This window comes from Apteryx mantelli, chromosome 7 (assembly GCF_036417845.1).
Source record: "Apteryx mantelli isolate bAptMan1 chromosome 7, bAptMan1.hap1, whole genome shotgun sequence".
NCBI lineage: Eukaryota > Metazoa > Chordata > Aves > Apterygiformes > Apterygidae > Apteryx > Apteryx mantelli.
The window spans coordinates 40,173,206-40,199,250 of NC_089984.1; the positions used below are offsets into that span (position 1 = coordinate 40,173,206).

General features: G+C 38.7%; 1 protein-coding gene across 1 annotated transcript in view; it reads left to right on the plus strand.

Moving 5' to 3' along the window:
- HTRA1 (HtrA serine peptidase 1) overlaps positions 1–19,859 on the plus strand; it is a 38,117-nt gene extending 18,258 nt beyond the window's left edge. The window contains exons 2-9 of the mRNA XM_067299565.1: positions 506–605; positions 940–1,144; positions 12,425–12,619; positions 13,330–13,362; positions 15,164–15,278; positions 15,401–15,458; positions 16,496–16,591; positions 19,157–19,859. Coding sequence (XP_067155666.1) covers positions 506–605; positions 940–1,144; positions 12,425–12,619; positions 13,330–13,362; positions 15,164–15,278; positions 15,401–15,458; positions 16,496–16,591; positions 19,157–19,325 — 971 coding nt within the window. The 3' untranslated portion in view covers positions 19,326–19,859. The remainder of the gene's footprint in view (positions 1–505; positions 606–939; positions 1,145–12,424; positions 12,620–13,329; positions 13,363–15,163; positions 15,279–15,400; positions 15,459–16,495; positions 16,592–19,156) is intronic.
- The last annotated feature ends 6,186 nt before the right edge of the window (positions 19,860–26,045 follow it).

A 26,045-nucleotide genomic window follows, 5' to 3' on the forward strand; every position in this document is an offset into this window, starting at 1 on the left:
CTACAAATGCAGCAGCATGAGACTTCAAAAATCAGTAAGCAGACATTTAGGCAGAAGAAGGGAGCCTGTTTGTTTAGCCTCTTCCCTCCCAAAGACCATAAAAGCTAAATAGATGATCTGGAAAAGAGAAGAGGTGAGAGCAGAAAAACAGGCATACGAGTACAAACTGCTCTTCCTGCAGGGATAGCGGCTGGGCTCGGGGTGAGGCTGGCGCGGGCTCCAGGGGCAGGCAGAGAACTGCCCAAGGTGATGGATGTGCTGCTCCGCGACCCAGTTTTGTGTGCTGCAAACAGGGAGGTTTCATGGACCTGTTTCTCATGATAATAAAGCATACTGCCACTTCTGTGCAAAAAACTATAAGGGAAATTTTGGGTGAGAGTCACACTGCAGACTGCTTTTAGGGAGGGGAAAGATATCCACTTAGTGTTTTTAATTCAGATGTTTTGCAATGATCCTTCTCCTGGCATTTGAAGAACTCATGACATGTTTTCTGTTTCTATTTCAGGCCAAGAACATCCTAATAGCCTGCGGCACAAATACAACTTTATTGCAGATGTGGTGGAGAAGATAGCTCCTGCTGTGGTTCACATTGAATTATTTCGCAAGTAAACAAGATGCCCAGTTTTGATTTTGTATTCCTGAAAACAGTACTGACTGTGTGCCAGAAATGTTTTTTTTTTTTTAAATGTAATGATACATAATAGCAAAGAGGCTTTTGAGATGATAAATATTTGTCATGCTTAAGAATTAAGGATATTTTAAGAGTCCTGACCAAAGGTAAATTAGTTCATGTGCATTATCTTATACCGAATAATAGCAAATATTTTACAGCATTAAAAAATACTAAATTCTGGTTGGCTGTGTATTTGGAAGGATTTGTGATTTTTCAATGCTTTGAGCTTTTTGCAGAGATAAACATTTATTTCCCATGTCTTTTAGACTTCCTTATTCAAAGAGGGAGATTCCTGTTGCCAGTGGCTCAGGGTTCATTGTCTCAGAAGACGGCCTGATAGTGACAAATGCCCATGTAGTCACCAACAAAAACAGGGTAAAGGTGGAGCTGAAGAATGGTGAAACATATGAAGCTAAAATTAAAGATGTTGATGAAAAAGCTGACATTGCACTAATTAAAATAGATTCTCAGGTGAGTTATTAAAACAAGACACTTATTCCTCTTAATTTGCTATCCTTCTTTCTAAAAGTTATTGCTAATATTAAAGTTTAAAGGAAGGCCTAGGAGTTTAGTGGTCTGAGTTTTAGAAGATCTTTGAGTTGACAAGGTAGATACATTTTTTTTAAAAGCCAAGTAATAATGTGTATTGGTGGTTAATTTTATCAGTGTAATGCAAGCAAGTACATATCAACCTTTATGCATCCCAAAAAAGTAAAACCACCACCAAGAACATAGTTTACTAGCTGATTAACACACACACTGGCTAATATAACTCTCTTGTTTTGAGAAGAAGTGTTGGGGTGGGGGTCACCTTGTGGTTGGTAAAGGGATGAATGTGTCTTTCTCATATGCCTATAGTGAAGTTGACAGACTGCTTTTAGAAAATAATATTTCACCTCTGCACTATGCCAGACTAATATAGATATTAAAATGGGAAAATATCTTAGGAAGCATCTTCAATATTGAAATTAAAGCCAGCTTGGAAAGATACTCTTCCTCTGCAAGTAGTTTTCTGAACAAATGAGAATACAACACTACATGCAGAATCTTCAACCACATCAAACATAATTAGTCTATCTTGTTATTCTAGTACCTGCAAGAGCAGAAAAATTCTTTCATGCGATTCTGCGCACATCGACAGTGTAGTGCAAATGGTATATCATGCTGAAATAGTTTGTGTAGTGTAGATGCTATTAGATGTATGTGATTTCTTGAGGTACTGCTCATATTCGTTTCTCTTGTTTGGACTTTTAGTTAATGACCTCCAAATTTAACAGGCAAGAATGCTTCATTTAAAACTCATGACTCAAAAATGTGTAGATCTTGCAGTGTTGTTTTAGTTCAGACCTATTCCCCAGCGAGGTCAAAGTGTTTGTGCCAGAGTTCATGACTAAATCAGACATCTAATGCAGACCTTTGGATGACCGAAGATATGTAGCGCTCCTGCTGCTCCCTTGCCACCTTTGTCATTTAAAGGCTCTTTCTTTCATCATTTTTGTTATTTAAAAGCTTCTTACCAGCAACACGGCAAAAAAACCTTCATAATTTCAAAAATGTTTCTCCTCTGTTTTCCTGAGCAAGTAACCATATGAACAAAAGTTAACTCTGCTTCACCACATACAAATGAGCATTCTGTTTCATCTTATTTACACATCCACCAGTTGTTTATTTGCTCTTTTGTATGCTAAAATAAGAAAAAGCAGATGTGAAAACAGTGGCAAAGCAAGGGGAAAGATCCCCCAGGATAAGAACTGGCAGCATTAAACTGAGTGGGGCATGGCAGGGAGCGAAGGGTAGCTGGAAAAGCAATATAAAACTTGGAAGCACAATAAGGTGGCAAAAGTAGAGCAGAAAATGGTGGTGAGAAGGACAGGTCTTAGAGGGTGATAGGAAAGCTAGCTTGAGAGGAGAGAGAAGGTAGCAAGTCGAAGAGAGATATGAGACACCGCACTGATGTGGCAGACTGCTTTGAGGACTCAGGGAGGGAGCAGTTTGTTGTTATATGGTACCCTAAATAAATGGTTCCTAAATTTCCCTGGCACTGGAAGGCCTAATGAGTGAGCATGAGGATGTTTAAAAAACAGACCTCACTTGTGCAGACGGAGAAGACCCTGGAAGCTTCTGCAGAGCACCGGTCAGAACATTTCTTTCTAGCTTTTCCAGCTTTGTGAGCTGCCTGTGGGAAGGGAGAACCTGAAGGACTGTGGAAGCAGCTTGGTAAAAAAGAAGATGCACCCAGTTTAGTTGCCTATAGCAGAGGCCACTGTTAAACAGAGCTTGAACTGATGATTCACTGATGTCAGTAATCAGGGAAATGCCAGATTAACATATATGCTAGTCTGTGTTACCTGAGAGGTAAAATAATTTTGGAAAAGTGAAAAGAAATATATGGCATAAAATAGTTCCATAGCACATGAAACAGTAATTCTTGTTATATATTGCAAGATGACAGATATTGTTCTTTTTAAAAATCATAGCTGTGTAATTAAATGTTTGTCATCATCTTCTTCCATCACTTTAATTTTTTTAACATATTTGTGACCCCCTTTCACAAGTGGCTTGCCAGCTGGTCATTTGCAAGTGTTTGTCATTCCAAGTTATTATCATCTTACATTGTTCAATTGGGGAACAAAGTATATGATTTGTTGATCTAACATGAAGCAGCTTTTACCTCTTTAAAATCAATTATTCAGACATTCATAATTCTTTGTGTACCACTTATTGACACAGGATACAAGAAGGTGTTTTGGCTTGAGATGTCTTGATTGCTGAAACTGGCCAATATAGTGCATGTTTCAAATTGAGCATTGCAACAGAGTTGATTGTAGTTGCAAATTCTAGGTACAGATAGACAGAACTATAGATAGTTGCAAATTCTTTAAAGCAGGCAACATTCTCTGTCTTACAGCTATCTGAGCTATATATATATATCTGAGCTATATATATAGCTTTCAGCTATGTTTTTCATGTGCGCGAGGGGGAATTGATTCCTAAAACTCAGTTGCCTATGAGAAAAAAGGCCTGTTTTTAATGAAACTTTAGGGAAGTGTCTTAGTGCCTAGAGGCTGAGCTCTTCGCCAGGATGAAGCGAGGAAGTGCCGCTTTCTTCCTCATGGAATGTCAGCTTTGCACGTCCATCTGTAGGATTTCTCCTTTTCTCCTGTTGTAGGAGATTGTTTCATATCTCTGCTCTAAATTAGGTAGACTATGGATATAAACTTGGGTCTTACATATCTTTGTTAAGTGTCCTGTTGGTTGTACAACTTACTACATCATGTGTATTCCCCATCAACCCCTGCCCTTTGCATTTCAGGAAAACTTTGAGACTTAGGGAGAACTTTTTTGTGTTGCTTTTTGTGAGTTTTTTGTTTGTTTTTCTGCAATGGCAGCATGCTTTCCCAGCTAACTATTAAGTACTGCGTGTTCAAGTAACACATAGCACTTGAAAATCCCCATCCAGAATGAGGCCTGAAGCATGGCTCTGCACAATATACATGATGCTTTGCACTTGGAGAATTAGAAAGATAAAACTTGCACATTAGCAAAAAGTGGAAATGGAAGTGTGAAACGCAGTCAACTGAGAAGTTGATTTTCAGTTTGAACTTTCATGGAACATTTTCATATATCCAGCCAGGTTCAGTGTTTGAACTTGCTTTTTGTACTGAAATGCCTTTCAACCATTCATATTCGTAAAAGGCTTTTTGAAATTACAGAGGTAATGATTTGTTTAAATTTAAACTTTTTTAATGACTAAAGAAGTTGATGGGGCAGTACAGATGACCCTTTAAAAATCTAGGTCTGGCATGCAAACCATCCCTAAGAATTTTGTCAAAAGTAAGAGGTGAAGTTCTTCCTTTTAAATAAGTTACTTGTAGATGACATCAAAGATGTAGAACGCTTTTTTTCTTTCCTTCTATTTTGCTGTGGCCTGTTAAGGCAGGATCTGAAGGACAAAAAATATGTCTGTGGTTAGGAACAGACAGAGGAGGGTTTGAAGTACGAGTTTAGGCTGTCAGCTGGTATCCTTAAAACACTTAAGATTTCACAGCAGCATGCATGCTATTTTTCTTTAAATTGTACACATCTGGCCAAAGACATTACTTGAACTAATTTGGCTTTGCTGAGTGGAATAGGAAATGAAATAGGATGGTAAACTCTAGGCACCAGTAGAGATGAATTGCTTTCCCTGATTAAATTCTTCTCAGAGGAAAAACATATTAAAGTCAATGAGAAACAGAAATTTTGGGGAGGGATTGTTCTAAAAGTATGGTATGACCTTAAAGTATGGTCATTTTTACAGTCTAGAAAAGAGAAAAACTGTATTTCTTGCATTCGTATTTAAATACTACAGAATGCTGAAGTTTTAAAAGTGAGCAGTAAAATTGGATTCAGCCCTCAGAAACTCAAAGGCTATATAATCCTAGAGGACTGAGGAAGATGGTTCTAAATGTAAACAGCTTCAAGGAAACAGCAATAATAGAAGGAAACAGCACAGTTGCAGACAATTTGGATATGAACATCCAAAATCTGTAAAACTTTCCTAGAAAAATTTGGACTCTGGCAGCATAGGCAGAGGCTGGTGAACTAATCCATCCTGTATTGCACACACGATACTGCAATGAGAATAAAACCCATCAAAAAATGTTATATGACACTCCAAAGCAAGCAGATGATTTTGAGCTAGCAGAGCTTGGTTATAAAATGCATCTTAAGACAAATGTTGTTAAAGGAGAACTAAGTGTGATGCAGCTGTTTATAAACACCAGAAGGGGGAAGGAAACTTTGAAGATGGTCTAATGTACAGTGGGAGGCTTAATGGAGCGCAGACAAAATCAGATTCTCATAAAGCATTCTCTGAGTATAAGACTTGCCACACTGAGCTGAGGTGAAATAGCTATGAGTTACAAAAGAGCCTCGGGCCCTCACCCAGATCCAAGCTGGAAGCCAGAAGCAGTGGCAGTGGAGGTGGTTTTTACCTAGAGACCCTTTTCGTCCTTCAGAATTTGACTCTGCGCTGCCAAAATGATCTCTGTAGCAGTTGCCTATGGTTTGGCAGCCAGTGCGGAAGGGAGTGCTGTGAACGGGTCCCTGGGTGTTTTTTCTGAGGTGCATCTTCTTCCTCCACTGCTTACAAACCAACCACGAGACGCTTGCCGCGGACTCTGAAATAGCACCTGTGTTATGGGAAGCATGCCAAGGAAATGCAGGAGGTTTGTGCTCCTTCGTATGGTGGGTTACTTGCTCCTGTATCCCAGGTGGGCTATGGCCTCAGGGATGAAGAGGTAGTGAGTTCGTGATAGATCTTGAGTTCGTGGTGATACTTCAACTCTTCCCCTCCCGCCTGGCGTCTAACTAATGGCCACTTAGTCTGACACTTTAAAATCCACAGGGCCTTCTGCCCTCCTTCCCCTGGTGGTTTTGTGAGGCAATGCCGTGTCTGTATCTCTGCGGTCAGAGGGGATTTGCTTTTTTTTCCCCTGTGTGTACAAACCGGAGGAAGCAGGAAAGCAAACGTTCCTGTTTATGTATCAATATTTTAGTAGCCAGTATGTTGAAAAAACAAACTACTTGCATTCCAGATGTAAGTGGCTTTTCTAAAATGCTGATTTGCTTTGAAATCTAACGCTGGGTATTACGTTGCTTCCTCTCAGGAGTCTACCACGAGGAAGCCCTCATGTTAGCTCCAGAAGCCGTCAGGGCTCCCGGAAATGAAACGGCCGGTCAAAAGGTTGCGTGTAAACTCCCGTTCGCTGGCCCGTTCAGGCAGCAGTGGTCTCCTGCCGTCATGAGCTCCCGGCGGCCTGTGCTGCGGCGGGGCGGGAGGGTGCGAGGGCCCCGCGCTGCTCCCGCTGCGAGCCAACGCTCCCTGGCCCCGGGGGCTCTGCCGGCATCGGGGCTCCGGGCATTGCAGCCCTGTTCCTGAGGTTGTCCGAGCTGTGCCCCTCTCTCGCCTTGACGGGAGCTTGATTTCTTTGTCGTAGCTCATGGTTCGGTTCTGCGAGGGGAAAACAGGAATCCCTTCGGCTGGACGTGCCAATGTCCCAGTGCCCGTCGTGAGTGCAGAGCGCGTTACCGTGTTCGTGACCCACGGTAGGGCTTTTCCCCCTGAACGGTGAAACCAGAAGTTTGTGCAGCGTGGTTTGCTTGCTTTACAGAGGAGACTGAAGAAACATAGCTGGATACATTTATATTGTTACTGCATTTTCTAAATCTTTTATTTTGAGGGAGAATACCAGTATTTTGCCAGGCAATTTAAATCCCAGTGACATAGTGAAACAACATTTCTACTTTTTTTTTCTCCCGCAAGCTTCCCATGCTCTATGTTTGGATATGGAGACTCAGTTTTGTTTTTCTAACTATAGATGAAATTCTTTCGCAGACTCGTAATACATTCAGTTTGGTTTTGTTTTTTTTTTTCATTTTCTTTGGCATTTTGTCAAACAGTTTCTAGATTGTAGATGATACTATACATTTTTTATGCTTTTGGACTATGTTTTCATTTTGCCATAACATTCTGAAAGTTAAACAGGTTCATTAATGAGAATAGAAATGCAGTTCCCAAGAAAGTTATGTATTTTGCCAGAATTACTTACAGCTGAATTAGCATAGCATACAAACATCTGTTTCTTTTCCACCTAAAAATAGAAGAGCACAAAGGAAATGTGGCCCTATTTAACACAAATTGAATTCAAAACATTCGTCTCCTCTTCTTCAGTTTGCTGAACTCCAAACTGCTTTCTGCAAATTCATGATCTTCCTTCCACCAGTTAAGCAGGTTATGGAGCGGAGAAGGGATTTACTTGCTTTCAATGCCAACATAACAGACAGATGCATGTATTTCATGGATGAAAAAATTCCAGCTGAAATACCTACTGTTCGTGTTTGTCTGTCACTTCACATTACTAATTTCACTCTGTCACCAGCCGTACTCTGACTATGGTGATTACATTCTGCCTCTTCCCTTAGTTTCAGAGCTGATGCCATTTGTCAAGGCTCTGCTGAGTATGTTGTTCTTCAGTACTTGTCCTGAACTCCCATGCTGAGCTGCCGCGCTCCATCCACGTGATAGCTGCGTTTTATTGTTGGATAAGGCCGTTTCATGTTGTGGTGTGCTGCTCTCCATTTTGTGGGAGTTGTGTTTGCCCAGGGTTTGTTGAGTCAAATCCATATATAAAAATGTGTGAAGCGCTTTGGGATGAGAAACGCTTAAAATATTAACACTAATTAATGGCTCCTTCTCTGACGGAGTGTAAACAGTGAGTCATGTGCCACTTATGGTTTGCGTGTTTAGTTGTATTTCAGTATACTTGCAGAATGCATGCTTGCAGATTTGTTTTATTGAGTAAACACGGATCCCGGCAGAAGCGTGAGAGTTAATAAAAGGAGAAATGGAGGGGAAAAAAGTTGTGTTGCTCAAGGTCATACAGTGAGTCATTGGGAAAGCTGGGCTTACATGTTGGGTGTTTCTGGCTGCCTGTTCATTATGCTGCCAGGCATATTAGTATGCCTGGGATTTTAATTAACTGTTGGGGCAAATCTATAGTTAAGAGAATCACGAGTTCTAACAGTTGTTACAGCACCCTTATGACCATCAGAGGTTATGTAAAAATTGAGGGGAAAAAAATGTCTATTAAGTGTAGTTAAGGGTCCTAGACTCAGACATTTAACCTTGGTTTACGATGACTGTCTTAAAATTCCAGGCAAGAGCTCGCTAGTGGAAGTGTGAGAGGGCACTGGTAACGGTTTGGTTACAGCCACCGCTATAAATACATGCCTTGTATTCCCAGCACTCCTCTTGCGACTTGCAAAAGGACATGCTTATCACTTGATTCTCATGATGCCAAAGGATTTTGATTGTTTTTGCCATAATTGCACTTTAAACCTCCCCCTACAATTTAAATAAATACTTGTTGAAGTTTTTGATAATAGAAAGTTTAGTTGTGGGTGAGACAGAGTTTTTTTAAGGTTTTATTTCCTTTTGTTTTAGAAAAAAACAAAAGGTAAAGCCACTACAATGCATATATTCATCATAACCAACTCTTCGTGGCATTTACTTTTAGAGGCATTAATGAGAGTGTTTATATTTATTACTGTTAGTGTGTTCTGCAACACACTGAGAAATTTTGAATAAGAAATAACATTTTAAAAAGTTCACAAATCTCATTGCTTTTCACTTACAACACAAGCTCCTAAGGCCTGTGGCTCTCTGAAGTTTGCTCAGTATCCTTCTTGTTCTTGAAGTGTGCAAAGATACCTGTGTGGGTCATCTGCTCTATAACAGGTAAAAATTTATTATCTGGGTAAACAGAATACAGCAAATCAAATGCATTAGTTACATTTGTAGTTATCTTGAGCTAGTGTATTTTTAGATAAGGCTATATCTCTTCTAGAAACATACTGCATAGAGAACACGTTTTCCAAAGCTATGTTTCATAATATGTGCTGAGCGAGGAGATTTTTTGCAATTGATTTTTGTTCCGAGCGAACGAAAGGTTAGCCTCTTTCCAGAAGGCATGTTGAATCACACAGATGACCCACAGCCAATCCGTACAGTGTCAGACTTTGAACTGAAGTCGAACTAGTATAGGCACAGGCTTGAACACTCAGCACAATCAAAAATAATTGTATTAGTCAGATTTTGTTCATGTTTTTTCTTTCTGCTGCCAAATGCAATTTTGGCTTTGTGACTGTTTTTGCATCTCAGTAACATTGTATAAATCTTGCTAACTTTGTATTCAGCCAGTCTTTTTTCTCTATTTACAACAGAAAAGATAGCCTATTCTGTGTGGTTTTTATTTTTTTATTGTTACTGTAATCTGTTTCATTTACTGATAAAATGTCCTCTTTCTCTATAAAGTATCTGTCTGCAGTGGACTGGTATACAAATAAAAGCTATCTTTTTTCTTTGGAAGGGGAAAAACAGTGCCAGAAAGGGGGATGCTTCTTGAGCAACCATGTCTTGAAAACATGTGCTCCTACGTAAACTTAATAGCATCTGGAGGGAGGAGGAAGAGCCAGGGTCCTCCCTCTATCCAAACAGCACCCATATGGAGTTGTTTGTGTTGCATATACTGTGTGCTTCCCAGCATAGCTCATCATAACTGCCTCTTTCCTGGTGTACTGAAGCTCCCTTGGCTTTGAGGCTGTTCAACAAACTCCTCAGCAATATCGACTTGGGCTGTTGCTGCTTATTTGCTGCATTGCAAACAAGACGGGCAGCACTGGTATTGCTGTTGAGCTCCCACCCCCAATAGAGTTCAGCTACAGCCTTAGTCAGATTTATCTAAGTTTGTGGCACCGATACAGACCACAGATAATCATTGTTAATAACAGGCTATTGCTGCTTCTGAAAGCTTTCCTCTGAAAGATAATTAGGGACAAGTTTTTCTTTTTACTGTATTGCCTATTTTGTTGCTCATCCAACTGATTATGTTTAGCCAGCATTTGGTTAATTTTCTTGCCGTCCTGAGATGGAGAGATGATATTTCCATAGAGCATCTTATCCTGTCTGAAGGGTTTGGCAATCAGTTTTATTGAAACAGTATGTGAAGCTGAGTAAAATATTGCTGGTAGAACAGAGTTGGATAAAAGGGTACGCTGGAATCAGGCTTGTTAAATATTAGAACTGTAACTTCTGTCTTTACTACAGCGTGTAGTGACAGCACTGCTGTCTTCTATTTTCTACTTAAAGGCATTGAATATTTCCTAGGATGTGTGAAATAAAACTGTAGGTGAAAAATACTAAGTGATACACATTTAGCTTAGTTTATATTAGTGGATTTCTGTCCCTAAGGGTGATTTATCAATACAGGCTTTCAAGTTGCTGATGACAAAATACCAGTAAAGAGCTAGCTCTTGATTTCCAGTTTAAGCACATGTAATATTTTCTCTTTTTGCCAAAATTTAATAATCATTCAGCTTTCACTGATACCCAAGCAGAATTATCAGTAAATTGGGAACATGTACAAATAATCAATGTATACTAAATACTATGTTGTTTCTTATATACACAAGTATCCAGTATTTCTTTATGATCCCATCAAGTATAGACATATAAATCTTCATGTGTTTTGGGACAGATATGTTATGAAGAAGTCATCTTTACAAATTTCCGGAGAGGAATAAATTGCAAGAGGGGGTGTTAAACTAATCTGTACTGCTGTTTTTAGGCACATGGCTCAAGGATGCCTTGAAGGAACTCTGTGTTTTAAGAAAGTGTTTATGTTACCCAGTCCTTGAAAATCGGTTTAAGTTATCCATAGGTCTATAATCACTGGTCTGTTTGGAAAGTTTAGACTAATGCATTTTTCCTTTGGGGCCATGTTTGCTGAGCAAAGGAAAGAATTTTGAAGTGGAGTGAGCCTGGAGGAAACCTATCTTAAAGTTAGGATTACCAAGCAAGTTATATACCTTGTGCGACTTCTGTTTTGATTTAGGTTTCAGTAACTTAGTTTCTTATCCTGCAAATGCTTATGTTGAAGCCTGACTTCATACATGTCCTACTCCATTGATAGTAATGGAGACAGTTGAGTGACCTGATTAAATACCTGTAAAGTGTCGGGATCACGCAGGAACCATGTTAAACTTAGAAGGATTAAAAAATGTGTAATGTCACTGAAAGGGTAGACATTTTTCTTAAAAACGTGAAGCAAAGAAAAAATGAAACCCAGTAAATATTTTACAGGCAGATGCTAAATAAAGGCAAAGTATTAATTTGAAATAATGTCTGTTTCAGAATGCCCTTCTTAATTACTTTGCTGAGCAGGAGACCTTGAGGACTTCCCTGCCATTTTTTTTGATTGCTCTGTGGGGTTGCTGGTGCTCTTTGATTCATCAGTTATCCATCCAGTTCAGTTCCTCTCCAGATCTAAGGTGTCTGGGAAGGACCATACTCATTTTCCTTGATCCATTACATTGGTACAGGAGTGCAATTCCGACTTTCACTGTTTTTTTTTTTTCCAATTTAATTACCAGGAATTCCAGTGATCTTCACAGATGTTGGATTTTAGGAATGTTTTCTGACTTAGTGGGAGTATCTTCAGCAGTGTGCTAGTTAACACTGCTTAGAGATACGATCTTGAGGGAGACTATAATGGTATTCCCTACTGTCATAATAGAAAAATACCATAAACTCCTTAAAGCCTAACATCTTCAGAAAAAGACATCAGTGGGTATAAGAGACAATATAGTTATTTAAAAGATATATTCCATTGAAGAGTATGTAAGATGAAACATGTTAACTGGTGTCTTATGAGAATATGAAATGCTTTTAACTATGCATATGTTTGTTTGATACACTTTGGTTGTTTTCATGACTCTTTAGTGTTCACTGTTAAGCAGTGCATTATTTTTACATCAACAGCTGTTGGCCAATTATTTCAAGAAACTGTTGGAAACAACTCAATCCTGGTATCATGTCATGTTTGCTTTGTACAGCAGTGCATAAATATTCTTTTAGTCTTTAATTGTTTTTGATTTAATGGGTACCTGTTGTGGAAAAAGCACTGTTACAGTCTTAAAAAGCACACTCCCTAGATCAGAAGTGCACTGAGATGCTGTTTCTGTACATAGCCACACGAAATACCCAAAGAAAAAAGAGCAAGCAAAATCCCCAAGGGAAAAAAGCTTTTCTTTTTTTTCTTCTCTGCTCTATTAATGAAATCATGCTTGTGTAGAATTCATTCTACTTGTACAGTAATGTCTTTATAACACTTGTTTGGTTTTTTTCTTTTTGCTTTGTTTTGTTTATAGGGTAAATTGCCAGTCCTTCTGCTTGGTCAGTCTGCAGACTTGAGGCCAGGAGAATTTGTGGTTGCGATTGGAAGTCCATTTTCGCTTCAAAACACAGTGACCACTGGGATTGTTAGTACCACTCAGCGTGGAGGAAAGGAGCTGGGGCTCCGCAACTCTGACATGGACTATATTCAGACAGATGCCATCATCAATGTAGGTCCCGCTCTGAGCCTTGTCCTGTTAAGCTCTTAGATTTCATGACTAGTTGCTTCAAAAATGTCACCAATAATATCGTTCTAAAGAACAGGGAACATAGTTGGCTTTTCTTTCATCCATATGAAGATGGACATCTGCAGTGCAGCAGTGCTTGATTGTTATTAAAAAGTCCCCAAAGGAACCACGCCAATATCTGCCTTCACTTGAAAATCCTTATAAATTACAAGGGAGGAGGCAGTATTCTCTGGTGACTACATATCTTTTCAGAATCCGTTATGCTTTCTAAAAAGAAGAAAAACTTAGTTAAAAAATACAAGTTTGTTCCTTTATTAAGGCAAAACAATAGCTTTTGTACTTATACTTATTTTGTACTTATACCCCGTAAGAAATTTTCACTAACAACTCCCAGAGCTGTCCTAAAATCTTTTAAGAGTCTAGTGTGGTACTGTTAAAACAAAATAAAAAATCTTGGCTTTCTTAAGTTACTCTGGCAAGAGAAGAGAACTAAAAGTTTGCAAAGCTCAGCTAAAAAGAGCTGATGTTAAGAGGGGAATAGCTCTGGATTTTTAAAGGGCATTCTATTGCACATATTTAATAAACAATGAAAAATTACAACAACTGTTTCAAAATTTTCTTTTAAGTTTTGCTTGCCATGAATTAAAGGAGGTAGATATTAAAACATGTTCTTGCCATATGTTTATTTTCAGTATGGGAACTCTGGAGGACCCTTAGTAAATCTGGTAAGAGTTTCTTTGTTTGCTTAGTGTAAACCTTATTACTTATTTTTCTTGTTAGTAAAAAAATTGCCAAAAATGTGAATCAGAGCTTTCGATATTTGGCTGATTACACAAAATTCACGTGGTTCTTACTAATCACTTGTCTATATTTGTGCTGGCTAATCACAGGATATGCTTGGATTTCAGTATTTAAAGTGTTTACAGTTTGCATAGTTTTGAGCAAGTGTAATGCCCAAATTGTTCACCCGTGCCTTGCAAAATGTAAAAGGTACATTTTAAATTTGAGGCAGATTTTAAGTTATATTCACTGTATACTGTGTAGCTGCAAATTTTTTTGCATCCTGAAGCTCAGTTTAGGATTCAGAATTTGATATATCCCTTTATTTTGATCCACTCTGGTGGGGTAGGAAAACCCACACTTTTATCAGGATATTAGAGTTCATTTGCTGGCACTGTAGATAGTAGATGACCTTAGAACAGTTGTGAATAAGCTCAAGAGAGAACAACTGAAGGAGGTTTTGAGACTGGACTGTAGTGTAAGACCCCTTGGATAGGGGCTTATGGGATCTTGTAGACGAGAGGCAGTCTTCCTCAACAAGGGACAATACAAACTGGAAGAAAGAGCTAAGCAAAGTTCCTGCCTTGCAGATTTAGCAATTTTTTTCGCTCAATTCACTGTAGAATTTCAGCACAAATAACCTGCATTTTAAAATTTATAGTTGGGACCAAAGTCCAGTAAGTTTTGTATCTTGGATAGATCAGGGAAGGAAACTATTTCCTCTTGAGATTTCAGAAATGTTCTAATGCCACATCAGGCAATACCAGAGGACTTTTATCAGTGGAAAAAAAACACATTTAATATTCTTGCTTGCTGCCCTTTCCCACTTGTCCACACACTGGAGTAGTCATAACAAGCTCCAGTGGCTGTTCTTTGGGATATAGGAGACTGATTTATTTCTTATCTTCTTTCTTGGTCCTGCCATAGACATTTTTCAGTACAAAGTTATTTTGAAATTCATAAATATTTCAATATTTAATGAAACAGAGTCAGTGATATAATGGTAAGGCTCATCTGGGTGAGATGTATGGGAGCTGTAAACCCTGCATGCTAAATTAGCAGTAGTAAGCTGTTTGCTTGTGCATACCCTCCAGTGTCCCAGCAGTCAGTTCCTGTAGGAGAGCAAGAGAGAAGTTTTGCTCCTACCTTGCGAAGATCTGTCTGTCTTAGACCAAGTGTTTCAGTCTTCTCTAACTGCAGACCCGTCTGCTGTCCTGGTGTGTGTCTGTCTGAAGGGAAATTCTGTCTTGGCACGAGACATTCTTCCCTGAGAGAGCTTTGTCAGGAGACACATTACTGGGAAAAGCTCTTGGTTTTGGTGAACTGATGTTTCCTTTATATTATTATTCAATATTTGCTGAGAACCTCAAATGCTAATTGGTACCATACTTCACAAGATGCCTTGCTGAAATAAACAGACTGAAATTCACTGTGGAATATGCTGCTATACTGTTACAAGCTGAAGAGCTGCCAAATTCTGACTTTGGTTATCTTGGTGTGAATATGAGTATCCACATCAGTTTTCCAAAACTGTGGAGTACTTTTTATACCGTAGATGATCCAGACAATTTAGACTATTGACAAATCATTTTGGTTTAACCTCATAGTAATGAATTGAATTTAGAAAATTGAAAACCAGCTACAAAATGTGTTGTGTGAATTTGTCTTTGTGATTGTGTGGTAGAAATCATCCTTTTTTCTTCAAGACATTTCACATTTGCTATTAAAAATTTCCTGTTTCTCCAGGATGGTGAAGTCATTGGAATTAACACATTAAAAGTCACAGCTGGGATCTCATTTGCTATTCCATCTGACAAAATCAAAAAGTTCTTAACTGAATCTCATGACAGACAAGCTAAAGGTACTGTACTTCACTGTTTTGAAAGATAAATCTAAAAATAATAATACAACAAAGTCAATAGTCTGAGGCTCTGTCTTTTTGGTAAGAGCACTTGGTCAAGACTTTTTTCCCCCTTTTTATAGGAAAAGCTATAACCAAAAAGAAATACATTGGCATACGAATGATGTCTCTTACTCCTAGGTAAGTAGAAGTGGTAATTCTTCTAAATCTTAAGTGTGATCACATCGCGCGTTTGGATCAAATTAATGATCTTTGTAAATGACTAAAAAGATGAACCAACAGTATGTGCCTCACTGTAGGTTCTGGTGACAACTTTCAGCCAATTTGTGCCACCTTTTGCTCTGTATCTGTTACATGGTTGAACTCTTCTGCAAGCTCTTGTCTGACTTATTTTTTAAACAATTCCATGGCTCCCCCCCCACCTTAAGACTTCATAAGAGAATATTGAGTAGTTGTTAATTTTTCTTGGGGCTACACTGCTGTTGTCGCCATCTGTTCTGTGCTGTCATGAAGGTCAGAGAGGAAACAGGACAGTCATGCCTTCAAGAATGACAGCAGCTACATACATTTTTTCATTTATACCTAATTCTTTTGATTTAAAATTTACTTAATGTAAAATAAAGCTTTTTTGTGGGCTTGGTTACTCAAACTCCAGCCAGATAGAACTCGTCTGAGCAGGTAATATTTAGTCCTTTAGAAATAACTAGAAGTTTGTACATGTGCAGATGTTTCTAGATGCCCTGTTACTTTACTAAGAGTGGTCCAAATATGTTCTGTCTGTGTTGGGCCATAATAGATGCGAGTTTACTACTTTGCCTTTGTCACCCAGCAAATGGGTGGTTGTGCTGTGCTTGACAGTTGACTATTCCTTAACATCAGAAATGAAACAAGGCATTCAAAACTTGAGATACTATTTAAGATGTTGAGAATCTTCTAGTTCTAAACTAATGACCAAATTTTTAAATGTTTTGTTTTACTTCTGATCTTCTGTATGTATTGAAATGACTGTCATTACAAGAAAAAGGTGTTTAAAAAGTTGTATGGCTACAAAAAGTGTAGTAATTCTTGAAATACTTTTAATGGTTAATCTGAAATTTGAGGTGTCATATCAACATGACTAAAATACCTCAGCAAGTAAATGTTAACTAAGTTAAGTAAAAATGTGGTTTTACTTCCCTTGACAAAATGTTTTTTATTAATGTTACTTTATTTTCCAGTAAAGCTAAAGAGCTGAAGGATCGCCATAAAGACTTCCCTGATGTTGTCTCTGGGGCCTACGTTATTGAAGTAATTCCAGAAACACCAGCTGAAGTGTAAGTTAAAGTGCTTTTTTCTTAAAACCACTGCCTCTGACTTGAACAAGTAATAATAGAGAACATTTCATGCTTAATTGATTATCTTGATTTTGCTAAATTAACCTAATTATGACCATCTGATAGCTATTAGGTCATCTGCTTGAAATCAGTCTGTGGTTTTAGTTCAGTCCCTGATGGGCAATATTACAAACGTATCAGAGTATTGCAGTGAAACCCTGTCAGAGTTCCTGATTAAGAGGGCAAGCATTCAGTGGGTGTGTAAACTCAATTTTCATTTTCTCGCTGATTGCTTCCTAGACATCCATTGTACTTCTACCAATGCTAGCGCTAAATTAGCGGTAGTAAGCCAAGACCAAGTGTTTCAGTCTTCTCTAACTGCAGACCCATCAGCTGTCCTGGTGTGTGTCTGTCTGAAGGGAAATTCTGTCTTGGCACGAGACATTCTTCCCTGAGAGAGCTTTATCAGGAGACACATTACTGGGAAAAGCTCTTGGTTTTGGTGAACTGATGTTTCCTTTATATTATTATTCAATATTTGCTGAGAACCTCAAATGCTAATTGGTACCATACTTCACAAGATGCCTTGCTGAAATAAGGCATCTGATCTTTGGTCACTGGAACTGGTCTGTCTAGTTCTTGCTGGTGACACTTTCAGAATTTGGTTAATATGAAATCACTCAGTAATCCAGGGTAGGAAATAGGAAACTCTACTCATTTTCTGAAACTAGGCATTATATAAGAAAAGAGTAAATCTTTGTGGCAACAAAGAAGCATATGTAGTATCAAAGGCATGTACGCAGGAAACAGCTTGGATTTCTGGAGCTGCATTTTTATCATCTCCTAGAGAGAAAGGGAGAGGATGGTTCGGTGAGTCCTTTGTGTTGCAGTTTGGATGACGCTGTAAAATATACAGCATTAACTGTCAAGTTTGTTTTCTAAAATATTGCTGCCTTTTGTAGATAACTCTTGTTAGCAACATTGTTCATCTAGAATACTGGTGTATGTCTGTGATGGGGAATTACTTTTCAGTTAGTGCAGGAATAACATAGTTTGCTCTGTTGTGAAGCACGTGTGGGCCTGAACTTACTGCCTTCGCATGTTGAAATCACAGAAAAAAACATTACTATATTGCGGTAATGACAATACTTAACAGAGAGAAAGAAGAAATTAGAGAGAAGAAATGTGAGGTAACGTTTCTATAACTTGAAAGCAAACTCAAATCAGAATAGTTAGTTTGATGGCTGACCTGGCAATTCAAATGCCATTCACATTTGCTCCATCTCCCTGACTCTTAGTCCTGTTATATAGATTTCCTCGGTCTGCTACCAAGGAAACACAGTATGTTTTGTGTAGATGTGCTGGATGGACAGTCAGAGGAGTTCTGCTGCAGCAGCTTGTGCTAGATTTGAGTTGACAGGAGATCTCTGTTAAGCTGCCTTTGTATGAGACTGAGATAATCCAAAATGGTTTCTCTCATGAACATGTTGAAAATCAAGACTTAGGTAGACAACCAGATTTGTTAGCTGGCTAAAAACATTGGCCGAGTCATCCTGGTTGAGATAGGTACTCACATAAGGCATTTTCTGTGGGCAGAAGAGGCCTATGACTACTCTGTGGTTTTGTAAAAAGGGTTATGCTGAAGAGCTGAATCATGTCTGATTTGGTTACTTGGTTAATATTTCCATAACTTGGAGCCAGATCGTTGTGCAAGGCTGGGCAAGACGTTATGGTCGACGGTATCCCTCAACACCCCTTTTCTCAGTCTCGGTGGCAGTCTCACCTAGTTCTCTGTGAGGGACCCACAGCCTGGGGCAGAGCAGAGCCTCCGTCTGGCCGTGTCAAGCTGCAGTGCCTTGCTGTGCTCCGCTCCCTTTCTGTGGTGTCCTGTTTTGGGGTGCAAAAACGTTTGCAACGGGAGGGTTTGGTTTGGAGTTTGCATATGGCACTCAGGTTACAACAAGGGATTTGAAGTGCTATAGGCAGCTGGAAGAGGGGAAAGGGGACACCTGCATTTCTGGTGGCTGAGCTAGATTGTCATTTTGCTTAACTTTCAAATATGTAGGCAAGGCGAAGAGGCTGCCAATAAGGAGAGCAGTAAGGCATATTAAATATATATCAGCACAGATCCGGGACTGAAATTCCTGATGTATTAACGCATAGTGCTTCTCAAATTGCTTTACTACGTATACATGAATAAAGGCTTGGAAGTTTTCTTCTCTGAAATAGAAGTACCTTGTCTCAGTTATTCTAAAAGGAAAATATGCCTCCATCTCTTATACTGAATTAGCATCTAGGATCCTTACTGCAAAAGTAGCAAATTCCTTTGCAGACAGTGTAATATGAGATTCATCATCCTTGTACCTCAGTCTGATTTCTGAGATTTTGTGTTGTATTCTAATGTGCCCTGGTACATAAATTGTAATTGCTGTTTGCATGCCTGCTGTGTCTCTGTGCCGATGCCGTTGAATGGGGAAAAAGGAAAAATTCAGTGATCTCTCTAGTAATATTGTAAAGATGATAAAGTGGCAATTATAATAATACATTGCTTCTTTGTATTTTCAGTGGTGGCCTGAAGGACAATGATGTGATTATAAGCATCAATGGACAGTCGATAACTTCAGCCAGTGATGTCAGTGACATTATTAAAAAGGACAGTACTTTGAACTTGGTTGTACGCAGGGGCAACGAAGATGTTATGTTAACAGTAGTTCCTGAAGAAATTGATCCCTAACCAGAAACATGAGCTGGATTTCATGTTTTCTTTTAACAGCATTGGACTGCTTACATTCTCTCTGTGCTGGTACAGGAAATGTTAGACTTCTGACCAACGTTCTGCTTGTTCAGTGGATTAGTATTGGCCAACAGAGTAACTTCTAATAGGTTTAAGGTGCAAAATTAGTGTAATTTCACATACTCCAGATGATAATTTTTCCTTCTGTATTATGTATGCAATGTATTCTTTACTGGCTATTACATCTTTCCCCGCTTAACAAGTCAACATTTGCTTCCCTGCGTTGGATAGATTTACCATTATTTCAGCTGAGATTTAAACAAAACCCACACACACAATGTGTGTTGTGGTATTCAGGTATTTATAGGTTAGCTGTGTTTTAACTGGAAATACCATTGTAAAGGAGTAGTTGGTTTAAAAGAAAAAAAAAGGTTTATAAACACAAATCCCAAACAAAAATAATCCTTTCAAAATCCCATGCAGAATTTTAATACTATGATATTTTCCTAGTGTTATTAAAAGAATTCAACAGTACTTCTTGTGAGTGATTTATTTTGCCTCTTCTTACAAAATGTTTTGTCTCTGAATGGCACATCTGCTTGAAGGGGTGTCTTGATGTGCTCATTTTTATCATCATAAACCAAACCACTTCCACTTCATAGTATATGCTGGTATTTGTGCTCTTGTGCATCTGCTTTTTCTAGCATGGCTGGCTCTAATATGTCATATAGGCAATCCAAGATTGTCTGTCTTCCCTGTTATTATGTTTTCCTTATCATTTTGTTTTGATTATGACTTAACCAATGCCTGAAATTCTGTTTGCCTACTGCAGAAGTTCTCAAACTGTGGATCACAGATTGTATACTGTTATATTTCAGATATCTGTAACTTTTGCAGTGCTGGCCTTAAGCTTTTTAAAACAGGCTCTGTTTTATTCGCAGCTTGAATGCTGGTGAACATAAGATAGGAACTGATTTTTGACTAGGATATTGGGTATTACTGTAACATGAATATTGACACTTACATATTCCGATTATAGGAATAATTAAGCATAGGTAGGGAATTTTTTTTTTTTTTTTTTACTGTCAAGGTGAAAACAATCAACAAAATTATAAATTACTGCATAATACTCATGAACACCCAAGAGGCTAAGCAGCTCTTGCTTTGTCCTTGTTCAAATACATATCTCAGAGAATTAATTCAAGGTTTACAAGTAGTTTCAGTGATTCTCGTTCCTGAACATGCTCTTTTTTTGGGTGCTGTCTAATTTTATTGCTTCTTCATGCAACTCGTCAACTGGGTAACTGGCAGTGTATTATTTTTAAAAGAGAAAGTTGTATTCTTTGCAATTACAGCAAGAAGTCTTCTAAATTCAGATCCCTGACAGTGTTTCTTCTCCTGCCAGTGTATTTCAGTGCTGTTTCAGGCAGCTTATGACAAGCTGGGGAGTCCCTGTATCCGCTGACTCCAGTACCTGCCTTGACTCGCCTGGGATCACTTGCACAACAGGTGCTAGCACAGTCAGACCATGTGTGTACTGACACTTTACATGACTGAACACCCAACTATTATGTTTTATTTCTTCAGTCACTATGGTAAATCACAAATACCTGAGAGCCTCCCAAGATATGTTGGTGCCAAGCACTTAAGGGCTGCAACACTTTCTAACATGAAAGGTGCAAGCTAGTGTAATCTTGCTGAATTGCTTTTTACTATGTTTCCATTGAATGCTCATCATATGGATGTCGATTAGTGTTCCAGCTTCCTGTTGAAATAGTAATATATTTTGCAGATCATCCATGGCCTGTACAGTGCATAGCACAGCAACATGCAGATCTCAGCAAAAATGAACTAAAAAAAAAAATCCACCTAGCTTCTCCACTCCTGCACCTCACCCCACTAGTCATTCAAGAATAAGGCTCAAGCTCCAACATCAGGAAATTGTACTTAAGAGATGTTCTTTTTCATCTACCTTTCTATTTCAAAACAAGTAGTTGCATAATGTATGAAACTGGTTGATGCTCTTTGTTCCTATTTTGTTTGTTATTTCATTTTCCTGATATGCAATAACATTACATTTTAGTTTGATTTCTACCTAGCTAATTTTGTCTTTCTGATGTCCTTTCAGTGGCAGTGAGCACAATATATCTTTAGGGGTGCGCTTTGCGTAGATACTACTGTGAAGCATAAAAGCCTCAGGACAATGGGTCATTTTTGCCTGTAGAACAGGAAGGAGGCAAATGAACTTCCATAAATGTTTTTTGTGTACCGCTGAAATTAGTGAAATGTTTGTCCATACTGCTTTACTGGGTAGATGCATCCCCTAGCTCCACCTAGTGGGAGGTAAGAGCTTTTATGCTATTGGCATCTTTTGTCATACATCTGAGAGCAGTTTTCTGATTAATTTTCTTCATGAGCACAATTGAGTTCTTTGCCTCAGATATCCAGAAATACATGGATATCCCTAAGAACTCTCGATTTCCCTCTTGAATTATTTAACTATGTTTGCAGTTACCCAGATGGTTTCTTATCACCAAAATTGTCTATAAATATTTGTGCTTAAAATAAGATTACTGATCTGCAGAGACAAATAAGTCATGTTTGTCTTTAATACAGTTAATTAGCATGAATTTCAGATGTATTCTTGGGAACAGTTACAGATTTAGAATAGTTTTTATTTGCTTGGACACAAAGTTTTTCCAAAGTGCAATTGAAAATACTTCATATGGAATAGTTTTGGCACAGTCTGTATAAATATGAGTTTCCTGGACATTTTAGTTAGCGTTGAATGCCAAATCAAGGAAATCGGACATCCTGGCATGATTTTCAGTATTTTGAAATGTCTGGAATGGAAATTAAAGTTTCTGCGTATGTGATGCTGAGTAGATTGCTATGTGTGGTTGCACTCAGATATAGTTTTGAAAAGCTAATTCACTTATTCCATGAGGGGAAAGTCTCCAGAGCTGTAAAAGAAATGATCATGACTAACAATTGTCTGGTTTCTGTGGCTTATACCCCAAACAGTAAAGTCCTGTGGCTTGAATGCCAAAGAGGACTTTTTTTTTTTTCCCCTCCCTCTCCATAATTACTTTGCCTTTGTGTTAAGCTGAGAATGTTTCTAAAGCTACATCTTTCCATATTACTCACAGCTGGAGAGTCTTCTAGGAGGGCATTAGACCATATATGTGTTCTTATTACGTATCAGGAAAAATACTGTAGAAGTGATTAAAACTGCAGTTGTAGACATCTAGGAGAAATAATGGTGGTCAAGAAGGTAGTGTTTACCAATCCAAAGCAGTATTGATTTGTGCCATAAGTATTTATATGCTATTGTATGTAATTGCAGGAGTCCTGTCCATCCTTAGAATGAGAAAAAAGAATGGAAAAGTTCATTTGAGGTACCAGGGATTTCCTTGATTAAATTATATTTGAGATGATTCCAGCTATACCTAAGTTCTCATAGTATTTCCCACAGTTTCCTCTTCCACCCAGAAAATAAGGATGTGGCTTGGCATTCTTCATGCAGAGAAGAACGCATGCTCCTTCTCTATTAGTACTGCTGATTGTCAGAAAACGGAAACTGAAATTTTACCCTGGGCTGCTGATTAATCACACTTTGAAGTTTAATGTCAACAAGCTGATGTGTGTCTTTCTCCATACAGAGATGCAGAAACATCCGTGTGAGGCAGGAAGGAGCCAAACAGAGAAGTGATAACTGCAGGGCTGCTTATCTTGCCATACTCTTCAAAGTTAGGATGAAAACCTCAACTTGGCAACCTGCCATCTAGAATAGAGAGTACAACTAGCATCAGGTAAAGTTGATCTGAGGAGGAGGGTTGGTAATGTTACTCATAATGTGACATCTATCAACATTCTCAGCTTTACAGAAATTGGTAGCAGACAGCTTAGTTTATTTTACATTCTTTGTGTGTATACTCTGTACATATCTACATTGTGTGCACATCTGTACAGTGCAGTTAGTGCAAATGACTAATGAACTCTTCCATCTCTTTTCTTCTCTTGCTCCCAAACTTAGTTTTCTTGTGAAAGATGCCAGGAAGTCAGAGCTGGACCCCCCGGGCCTCCAGGAATTAATTACGTTTCAGCTTGTTTGTGCTGTTACTCTATAGATGTGCAATAGCTTGATTCATTAAGTGCTCTTTATTGCACAGAATTGCTACTAAAACCCAGCAAATATATAATCCAGCTAATTGGAAATAAAAAGTTTAGGAAGGAAGCTGTCATGTGCTAGGCCATGTTTGGGTACCAGAGCAGCTCTTCAACTTAATCTACCTGAGCTTTTTGGAATGTTTTCCTCCAAGTTTCATAATCTTGTTTAGCAGCCATGGTACAGTAATATCTGGACTCTGTTGTTCCCTGTAAACTCTCTAAGGAAGTGGATAATAAACAGGAAATGATTAAGGAGAAAATGGGGCCGGAGCTAAAGAATGGGAGTCTCTGATTTACTGAGTTTGGTAAGGAGTTTAGTAGCTTGGAAATAGTGCCTAGCTTTCTGGAGAATAAAATATAATCTATTTGTTTTGTTCATTCCTTTCCTGTTCTGTTTGGTGTTTATGCACTGAGAGTGCAACGATTCTCAGAAAATTATTAATAAGGGTATCTGTGGAAAGCAGACTGTGTTACACGAGCACACTAGTACTGGAAGGTGCTTGGTCAGGTATCTGTATCTGACAGTCTAAGCAGTTGCAATTTACTGATCTCTCTGAATCTGCTAAAAAACCCCTCTGCTGCTTATGTACGTTTTCATCTTGCCATGGATTCGGCTACAAAGCTATCTGCATCAGAAAGGGAATGTGCCTACTTCAGTCCAGGGGATTAGGGCACTGTGCAATGGCAACTGCTTAGTTTATCTGTACCCTATTGTTGCTTGACTCATTGTGTAGATATGGCTCAAATATTCTAGCTCTTCCATGCAGTAACTTCCCATGAGTCACTACAATCAACAGAAGTTTTTTTTCAAAGCAGGTCAAGATGAAAAACCATTAGAAAAGCAGTTATGGAAAAGCCTAGTTTATTCCGTGTCTGTAAAGCATTGTGGGTTTTTTTATTTTCTTTTGTTTTTGTACTAAAATGATTTCAATTCCAATATTCAAAGACTGATCTACAAATATATAAAACTACTTGTCCTGAATAATTAAAGCAAGATGAATATTTGGTCCATGTTACTAATAAAACCAGACCAATCTCTTCTCTTCCTCCATTCCATTCCTTTTATCACTTTAATTCACATTCACTACTACTTTTCTTAGGTACATTCTTTTGGAAACTATTTAAAACGAACAATCAGGATTATCATAGCAGAGAATCTGATCCTGTACTTGAGGTTTTTGTTAGGGTCTTCCTTGCTTTCATCTGGAGCCCCATTGTGTGCAGGGTTTAAGCACCATTACTTAGGTCTAAGTCATTCTGTCTTCTTTTGAACTCCAAGGTAACCTTGCAAACACTGAGTGTTTCCAGCTGACCACTCTCTTGCAACACTTGTGAAGTTTTGCATCATGCTGCTTGCCTCCCTCGTTGAGTTTCTGGGGCAGTTTTCACACACAGGGTTGCTGCATTTCTTCTGTCATCTGTTTATGAACTGTGGCTGCTTCTAGTGGAAGCATGGTCTACATTTTCCCACCTGCAAAATTGAGATAAAGGTGCTGATCACCTCTCTGCAGAGGAAAATAATGGTGTGAGCAATACGGACAAAAAATAATGGTGGGAAACAATAGTTCATAGTCCTTGTTATGTCTGCCTTCTTTGTGAATACTGTGATTTAGCCTGTGTCTGCCTGGCTGCTCCCGTTTTTGAAAGCCCACTGAGAGCTGAGAGAGAAGCTGCAGCCCATGGGGTTGAGCCTACAGCTGCAGGGCCTTCAAAGAAATATGTATTTATCAGGAACAGTGGTCAGATAAGTCCACGAGGGGGCGAATTGAAACCGAGTGTTCAACATGGTAGTTTGCTTTCTGGCTGTAGTTGAGAGGCTTCTTGTTCCATGATACTGGGATATCGGTAAAGGGGAGAAGAGGCAGCATGAGGAGAAACTGCCAATATGTTCCTCATTGCATGGGTGAGGATGGGGGGCTCAGCGTGTTTGCCTGTGTTGCGCAGAGCACTGTTGTGTGGCTTTTCTAGGGGGGCGATGAGATCCAGTGGTCTGTGTTCACACCTTCCTTACAGGGGAGACTTTTGAGTTGTTTATTATATTAAGTTTTATATAACTTTAAAGTATCAAGATATAAAATATATTTTTTAAAAAAAGTATATTTCCACATTCCTGCAGATAGCATGTTTTCTGGATGTATAGTTTTAAGTCTTGGAAGTCTCTATCAGCTCTTGGGTACTTCCACAGCCCTTCCATGCTGACTAGACTACTTTCTTGTAGCTCTGACTTGCTTTTCCTTCAGCTGTTCCCCTCACAAGTTAGGGCATCACACAGTTTCCCAGTAGAAAATCTTTATACATAAAGGTCCTATCCCTCCAGCTGCAGGTATTTCAGAAGTCAGTTGTTGGCTATCTGATAAACTCAAGATTAAACAAGGCCAAATGTACTTTCTTATCTTTATTACAGAAGTGCTAGGCTTGCTTAAACAGAAATGAAATGGTAGAGCTTTATTTAATGTTAGCTTTAATACTAACATTATAAGGGTTTTTTTAACCTTTGTTTACCATAACACAGTCTGGATATCATGATATCCAGATGTTACTGCAGGGAAG